General features: G+C 37.1%; 1 protein-coding gene across 1 annotated transcript; it reads left to right on the top strand.

Moving 5' to 3' along the window:
* The first annotated feature begins 1,629 nt into the window (after positions 1-1,629).
* On the top strand, positions 1,630-2,153 carry LOC120781519. The gene is made up of 2 exons (XM_040113741.1): positions 1,630-1,697; positions 1,758-2,153. Exons 1-2 carry the CDS (start codon positions 1,644-1,646, stop codon positions 2,151-2,153), a joined length of 450 nt encoding a protein of 149 aa, XP_039969675.1. The 5' UTR covers positions 1,630-1,643.
* Positions 2,154-9,427: the final 7,274 nt, after the last annotated feature.

Below are 9,427 nucleotides of genomic sequence, written 5' to 3'. Positions count from 1 at the left end.
TTCGTCTGGCTGATAAGGACAAGGAAGGTTCGACGTCTAGAAGCTGCAATCACAACAGACAGCCGCACTATATTCTCCTCGACTTACGCTCGAGAGGTCGAAATGCGTTAGTACGAAGAGCTTGATAAGCTGGCCGACAGTGGTAATGCTTCAAAAATTCTACGAAAAGATGCGTCGACTAACAGAAGGCTTCAAGACAGGAGCATACTCTTGTAGAACACCCAGAGGTGATCTAGTGACTCACGCCCAGAGCTTTCTAAACTTATGGAGGGAACACTTCTCCAGCCTGCTGAATGGCAGTGAAGGAATAACACCAGGGGATGGCGTACCCGATTCCTCAATCGATGACCATTGCCCGAACATGAAGAAGTTCGAATAGCAATTACCAGTCTGAAGAAAGCGGCGGGGACCGATGGATTGCCGGCCGAACTATTCAAACACGGCGGCGAAAAACTGATAATGAGTATGCATAAGCTTTTTTGTAAAATATGGACGGACGAAAGCATGCCCAACGATTGAAATTTAAGTGTGCTCTGCCCTATCCACAAAAACGGAGACACCACTATTTGCGCGAATTACCGTGGGATAAGTCTCCTTAATATCGCATATAAGGTTCTATCGAGCGTATTATGTGAAAGATTAAAGCCCACCGTCAACAAACTGATTGGACCTCATTAGTGTGGCTTTAGACCTGGAAAATCAACAACTGTCAAATTTTGGAAAAGACCCGTGAAAAGATAATCGACACACACGACCTTTTCGTTGGTTTCAAACCTGCTTTTGACAGCACGAAAAGGAGTTGCCTTTATGCCGCGATGTCTGAATTTGATATCCCCGCACAATTAATACAACTGTGTAAACTGACTTTGAGCATAATCAAAAGATCTGCCAGTATCGGGAAGAACCTCCCCGAGCTGTTCGATACCAAACGAGGTTTCAGACAAGACGACTCCCTATCGTCAATCTATTGCTGGAGAAAATAATTCGAGCTGAAGACCTAAATCGAGAAGGCACAATCTTTTATTTGAGTGTACAGGTGCTGACGTACGCCGATGATATACAGATATCATTGACCTCAACATCCGCGCCGTTAGTTCTACTTTCTAAGGGAGCGAAACAAATAGGTATGGTAGTGAAAGAGGGCAAGACGAAATAACTACTGCCATCAAACAAACAGTCATCACACTCGCGACTTGGTTCTCACGTCACTGTTGACAGTCATAACTTTGAAGTCGTAGATAATTGGCCGACTTCCTAAACGCAAGTTGCGATGCATAACTCGAAAAAATGCGTATGAAATGCAAAGCTGATTTTCATCGCAACTCTGCGTTGCAAATAAATGCTTTGCATATAAATGACGTTTAGGAACGTCATCGTAAAACTCATACATAAAACATATGTCAAATAATGACTGTTATTACAAATAACGAAATTTTGAGTTAATATGGACGAGAGAAGAAATTATTCATTAATTTTATTAGCAAATTCTGAAGAATTAGCTTTAGCTAATTCTTCAAATAACAAGTTAATAAAAAAACTAATTGAAAAGAAAAAAAAAGAAGCGGCAGTTTTTATTAAGGACTTTGAATTTAACGAGATGAAAGGTGGTGAAAAATAAAAATTTTTGTGGATCTATTGTATTGATGGAAGACGATATATTTTATTCCCATTTTCGGATGCGAAGAAGCACGTTCAAGGTAAGTACACAATTGAATTTCAAATATGGATAACATAAAACGTGTTCACTGCAATTTCAGAGGCTGATGACTATGCTACAACCAATGTGGACCGAATCATCAACAGATCGTACTGCAGTTTCCATGGAAAAGGCATTGTATTTGACAATTTGGAAGCTTTCCAATAATACATCATTTCGACAAATTAGTGACAGATTTGATGTAGGAATGGGCGCCACTTATAGAGCATTTATTAAAATCCTCAAACTTATATGTCGTCTAAAATCGACAATAATAAAATTTCCAACTACTACTGCAGCTCAAAAAAAGATCGCTGATGGGTTTTCTCAACGTCGCCACAATATATTTCCTTTTGTATTAGGATGCATTGATGGAACGCAAATTCCCATATCACAACCAAAAAATGATGCAATAAGTTTCTATAACAGAAAAGGGACGTTTTCCATCATTGCATAGGTAATTACACATGTATACTCATCTCTTGTCAAATTATAATAAGCAATTTGTATAGGCCATTGTTGACAGCGATATGAAATTTCTGGACGTCTTTGTCGGCTGTCCCGGACGATGTCATGACGCATCAGTGTGGCAAAGGAGCCCATTTCGTAGAGCACTAGTAAGCGGTGAATTAAAAATTCCACCAAATCACCACTTCTTAGGCGACGCAGCTTATCCGCTAGAAACGTTTCTCATGGTGCCATATCGGGATAATGGTTTTTTAACATCGCAGCAGAGCAAATTTAACACTATTTTAAGCACTAACCGAGTTTTTGTTGAACAGGCGTTCGGGATATTAAAACAAAAGTTCAGAATTTTAAAATTTATTGGTGTACAGTTCGCTCATATTCCAAAAATCATTGTATTAACGTGCATGACAATACATAACGTGATTATAATCAATGAAGGTCAGCAAAACATTGATTGCATAGAATTGGACGAAGAGGAGGCCCAAACATCTGAAGTTAGTGTTCCACCATTGCAAAGAGATGAAGCCCAACAAAAACGAAATGCCCTGGCAGCGTTGTTTTCAGGTTGAATTAAACGACAATTCTAAAATAAAAAACACAATTTGAATAACATGACCATAGATGTATTTTGTTTCATAAGATAGGAACTTTCAAAACTATAACATATATATATATATATTTCTTATAATTATATAATAGTAATTATTTATATTATTTATAAACTATCCTGGGTTTTCAAATAAAGCCCGTAGTTGCTTTAATTCTTTAAGTTTTTCTTTTTCAACTTCAAGTCTTTCACTTTCTATTTTTATAAGCTTATTTATAGCTTCGTTTTCCTTTTCGGATTCTTTCTCTAAGAATTCGATTACGTCATTTCTCTTTCTTTTAACTGATGTTGTAGGTGTTACATCCATCCCGTCAATTGTTGCTGTGGTGGAAGGACTTTCCAATGAAATTATAGAATACTCGGTCATTTCTAGTGGCACTTCAATACTAGAACGACTCCCAAACTCTTCATCGATTTCACTAAAATATTCCCAATTTGATGCTGCTTCGCCAGAAGTACTGTTTCTTTTCTTTATACGCTTATAAGTCCCCATTATGTTGAGAAAACACCTCGTTATTTCATCTCTTGAAAATGGAAACGAGCTCTCAACGTCCCTCATTTCCCTTTAAATCGACTCCCAAATTGTATTTCTCTTTCTTTTTTTGCCGGAAAATTCTGCTTCATGGCGAAGCCTTGTTGTTATTAATAATTTCTTCCGCTCGTGTGTCCACTTTTTTTCTCTATAATATAAGATAAAACGAAATGATAACACAATTTAAATTAGTTACAATAAATAAAAATTATTTACTCTGCCATTGTCTGTTCTGCATACCAAATAAAATTAATGCACGCTTTAAACATCTGATGCGTTTAAAACTGAGTTGCCAACTAATTAGGAACATTAGGCGTTGCCAGAAAATTCAAGTATGACTTAAGGAACTATATGCATTGTAAATATGCATTGCAACCTGCGTTTATGAAGTCGACCATTTTGTCTATCTTGGAACCAGAATCAACACCAACAACAATGCCAGTCTTCAAATCGAACGCAGAATAACTCTTGCCAACGGGTGCTACTTCAGACTGAGGAGGCAATAGAGAAGTAAGGTCCTCTCTCGGCGAACAAACACCAAACTCTATAAGTCACACATTATTCCTACTATACAGTGCAGAGGCAGGGACGATGACAACATTTGATGAGTCGACATCAGAATTTTTCTATAATTAGGCTCTGTAGAAGGTTTATGGTCCATTGACATAGTTCAGCGAATTAACAGACAGTGGCTACGCTGACTAGGTCATGTCGCCCGGATGAACGACAACACTACAGCTCTGAAAGTATTAGATGCAGTAACGGTCCAGGGAAGCAGAGGAAGACCTCCACTCCGTTGGAGAGATCAGGAGAGCACTTGGTATCTCGAATTGGCGCCGAATTGCGAAAAGAAGAAAGACTGGCGCGCTGATATTAACTCGGCTATAACCGCGTAAGCGGTATTTCCGTCATTAAAGAAAAGAAGAATTTCGCTTATTAAACAATACGTTTGATCGTTCGCTAAAATAATTTTGCTCCTTGTATTTGTATGCACCGCCAGCGGATCAAAAGCGCACACAAAAGGTAGTGCAAGTGTGCTAGAACAGACATATCGGGACATATATATACATGGTTGCATTTTAATGAAAAAATAAAATTTAATAAATCGATAGTAAATATTTTATAAAATTGTGGTTGTTACGCTTCTTTATACAATATACCAAGTACTCCCCTCCCTGCATATAAGGGAACCTACACTTGGGAAAATTTATTTTTAACACAGCAGCTTTTAGTAGTCTAAACACGTCATTCAAAATCTCAACGTGCTCCTAAAAAATTTTTTTAGCGACAATAATGTCGTCTAAATACACTATAATCTTCCCCGAATCAATAAGAGGCATTAAAACTTTATTAATTAAATGTAGGAAATGGAAGAGGCATTCGTAAGGCTGGCAAAAAGCAATTTATATTTTGTTTAAAATGTCCCGCCCAGGGGCGAACGCAGGTGTTAAAATCCAGATAGAACGTGTGCATTCCACTATTATTGAAATAATCAGATGTCTCCAAGTAGAATACCCTGATTTCTCTATTAAAGAAATTGTCAACATTGCCGTTGACAGATATAATAACACGATACATTCAGTTACGAAAAGGAAACCAGCTGATATTTTCTTTGGAAGAACACAGAGAATCAACTACCAAAATTTAACAAACTTTAAGGAAATAGTTAATACTGATCTTCGAAATGAAATAGCCAGAAACCAAAAAAATACACTAAATTATCACAACAAAAATAGGTCAAAAATAAGGAATTACGAACCTGGTGATACTATATTTAAAAAGAACAAACAAATTTAAGGGAAAACGAAACTAATTTTTAAAAAAGAAACTGTCGCTAAAGACAATACAGTCACAATAACTACTAAAGATAACAGAAAGATTCATAAATCACATTTAAAAAACTAACTGACATTTACTCTTTAGACTCTTACCTTGTTGGGCAACTGCAACAGTGGACACCTACGAATATGACGGCCCGCTCGTGACGATCAAACAAGGACTAGGAAAGATTACAAAAGGGACGTATAAAATTATCCACACTATCGACTTGGACGACTACGAAAAAATTACCAACGACGTCAGACTTACCACGAAATTAGTAAAACAAATATTTTATTTCCACAATTAAAACATCAACTTTCCGAGATAGATAGCTTATTAAGCCAACTGCGAACAAAAAATGCAACTATTCAAAAGAGATCAATCAATTGGATAGGATCTGCTTGGAAATGGTTAGCAGGAAATCCCGATGCCACTGACTGGGACCAAATACTTTCCACAACACATGAACTGATTAAAAACAGTAACGTACAGTACACCACAAACCAATACCTTATCAAGACAAATAATAAAATATTAGATAGTTATAACATGATTGTGGATGAAATAAGTAAGAATAATAAGGAATTATTCGCACAAACATTATATAATAGGTTAAGGCATCGTAAAAGACGAAATTGCAAAAATTATAATGGCAACCCAATTAGCTAAACAAGGAATCGTTCATTCAAAATTCTAAATAAAGAAGATATCGCAAATATTCTCTCTCAAACTGAGACATTACCTTTTAAAAATGAACTGCAAGCACTCAAATATGCAGAACCTTCTATGATTATTAAAGACTCACTTCTTTTATATGTAATTTCACTTCCCAAAACCGAAGATACCCATTACAATAATATTATCATACGTTCGACAGTAAAACACCTTAAACGAGTATACTTAGAATTCACCAATATTTTCATATCCCAAAACAACAAATATGGCATACTTGGAAATTGCATTGAAGTAGATGATACTACTATATGCAAGAGAAACCAACTTAAAAAACTAAACAAAACCCATTGCATTTCACAGATCCTTAGCGGAGAAAAAGCGCTCTGCAATTACCAATATGTAAACCAAGCTATAATTGAACTAATTAGTGAAGGAACAATATTTCTTTCAAATTTTATTGGAAATATTACTTATAATAATACATCTTTTAAACTAAATGGTACTTTTCTCATAAACTTCTTTAACGAAACTATAACTTTGAATAACGTTAGTTACACAAACTGGCAAACAAGTTCCTACCAAATCCTACCCGCAATACTTCAGAATAACCTAACGGAAAATGAAATTAAATTAGACTTAAACTATTTACATAAACTACATTTAAATAATGTAAATGAACTAGAACGAATAACATCAAAAAACATTATTTCAATTAGCTCAAGCTTCTTAGCAATTCTTGTTGCAGTAACACTATCATTTGTTTTATATATCATACTCAAACCAAAAACCAGGAATTCATTTCTTATCCCACCAATAATAGATTACCCACAGCTTTCAGTAGCCAATAATTCTTAATCAGCGAGACGCTGATGCTTAAGAAGGGGGGAGTTATCACAGCTAAAAGTACAACAACAAAGTTGTCTACTCGTAGCTAGCAAATATACTGATATTACCCAATTCAGCAATATTCTGTAAAAATAAATTTCCAAAATTTACAACGACAGCACATTTCGTCGGCACTAAACCAGAACGGAAGTCGTGCCGCCGCAATGTGAGCCGTTTCTCGACCAAACTGAGGTTTGCTGTTTGGCTATAATTATTGCTTACGTTAGTATATAGAAATAAGTACTAGTAAGTAAGAATTAGTACATATGTAAGTTTATAGTATATAAGAAAAATTCTGTATAAAAGAAACGTTTTTAATAAAGAAATTCGAGTTCGACTTCACCATTCAAACCAGCGTGTTGTTAATCATCTGGTGGCAAGCATTAACTTATATACATACTCCATAATGCTTGCCCACGATGAAATTAGTGCACGAAACAATGAGCCTCTTAAAAGTATATTTTGTAATTTGTTTGCTTGATGAAAACCATTTTTGCAAAAAATTGTTTGCGGTGTTAGCAACTTCTTTTGCCTCTTCATAATGTTTTTTAAAATCGCCCAATATCTTTCGATGGGTGTGAACGACGTTCAGTTAGGTGGATTTGCATATCTTGGCACATAAGTTATATGTTTCTTTTCATTACCATTCAACTGCAAATTTGATATAATGGCATGAAGCCGTCTAATGCCGTCTTATCGTATTCTATTGAAACTTGACAGCAGCATTGGATTATATTTGACAAAGTTAGACAGAAAATTATTGTAAGAAGGAAAATTTAGATTGAAACCAACTAACAATCAAAGAAACAACCATTAGAAAGTGACGAGGTAACCTTTGAACCAGTTTTCTGTAACGAATGGATAACCAACCAAATAACCTTTGAACCATTTCTGTTACAGGGATTGGCAAAACCTTAGCATGTGCTAAAGGAGCGTAAATGGTCGTATATGTATTCAAACAGATTGTCACTAACACACACAAACGAGGTCTTGTATCTTACGCGATCAGGCATCTGAGCTGAGCTCTAAGCTACCGGGGGGGGGGGTTCGGCAAGTCGCGGATAGCCGGACGGCCTGTAGTAGCAGGTTAGTTGCGAAATAAGTTACAACGAATAAGCAATGCTCGACGATGAGCGGCAGGAGTGAAGAATGCGGTTTAAAGGCCAGCTAAGCCAATGAAACTCCTGCGACAGAGGCGAGTAGTTAGCGCCTCACTAATATAGGTGACCGTTCAAAAACCAGACGTACTCAAAGTGAGCAGCTTCCTGGTCAGCGTGTTCACCATGTTAGGTGCGGCTGTAAATAAGACCGATCCTTGAAACATCATCACCTGTTTTTCACTGGTGGTTTGGAGATGGCGATGTGAGTCAGCTCTGCCGAAGAGTCAGCCACGATGTGAATCCGTAACCAGCTCCTTCGGGCCTGCGCTGCTCCGGGCGAGTGCCGGTTCGTCTGAGGTTTCCGAAAGCGGTAAAGTGTAGGTCAGGCCTCAGGTAACTGACCCCGTTCTTGTCTGTTTCGGTCCGACCCCTGCACACGATGCGCTGGTAAAACTGATAAATGGAAACAATTAATGAAAAAACCCACATTAACAACAATAGCAGCAACAAATTTAGCGGTGTCGTCAGTCAATGTTCGAGTTTAGAAGTAGATCCCTTTAAAAAAGCTTAGCGTTTGGATATATCGCCAGTGAAGGTGCTCTCCGCACAGAGACCTGCGAGTTCAAAATTGTCCCCACCAACGCTTCAACAGAACACACCGATATTGAAAGAAGCACAGTCTCAACGAATAAACTGGGAGAAATGATCCAAAAGCTAACGGATATGATGCGTCCGCCACAGTGCTCTATCAACAACCCCATGAGGGAACTGCTAAGGACAATATCGAAGCTCTACACCCGTGCACAAGATGGCCATATTCGACAACGGGAATTTAACATAGGTAGAACCGTAAGTATAGAACAGACGACTATTGAAGTTACACCAAAAAAACCACATGATGACAAGGAGATAAAATAAAGGACCCTACCAAAAAGGACTAAACACGATGAACCAGTGAAAACAGAAGAAAGCATAAATCGAGGGGGAGGAGAAAAGGACTCGACAAGGGAAGATACTTGGAACACGATACCAAGTGAAGTGCAAAAAAATAAAAACAAGAGGAAGAAAAACACCGTATCACCCCTGCGACCAGAAACAATTGTCATGTCTTACGCAATCATACCTCTGCGGTTAAACAAATGTAAACTTTGATTGTCGAAAATGTCTCAAGAGTTAAAAAGACAGCTAAAGGAGAGATACCGTTAGAACTAAACAAAGCACAGAATTACGGAAGGATATAGAGAGGAGATAGATTAGGTTCTAGGAGATCAGGCACAAATAAGATCGCTAACACAAGAAACTACAAGGTGCTTTCCAAAGTAAACAGGATTAAAAAAAAAAAACAGAACAAATGGTTCAGATTATATTTTCTAACTAAAATTTTGAATATATTTTCAGGAACTGGTTAAATCAAACAAAGAGATCCAAAACTTTTTTAGACGCGTTGAATTGTTGCGATGCAAAAATTTTCAAAACAGTGCATCGTGTTTTAAAGATTGGAGCAACAATCCCTATATCTGTCGCTTCAAGTGAACGCTGAAAATAAAAGAAGATTAGACTTCAATTTGTGAATAAAATAATGAAACCTTGTCTTTTTACCTAAAAAAACCAACAATTTGTGAATAAAATAATGAAACCTTGTC

This window comes from Bactrocera tryoni, unplaced genomic scaffold (assembly GCF_016617805.1).
Source record: "Bactrocera tryoni isolate S06 unplaced genomic scaffold, CSIRO_BtryS06_freeze2 scaffold_7, whole genome shotgun sequence".
Classification (NCBI taxonomy): Eukaryota; Metazoa; Arthropoda; class Insecta; order Diptera; family Tephritidae; genus Bactrocera; species Bactrocera tryoni.
Note: the sequence above shows the minus strand (reverse complement) of the source record. Positions and strands in the feature narration are given on the sequence as shown.

Coding starts and splice junctions, on each gene's coding strand:
- LOC120781519 (XM_040113741.1), top strand. CDS start 1,644: ATGGAAGACGATATATTTTATTCCCATTTTCGGATGCGAAGAAGCACG. Junction 1,698..1,757: donor TGCGAAGAAGCACGTTCAAG/GTAAGTACACAA, acceptor CTGCAATTTCAG/AGGCTGATGACTATGCTACA.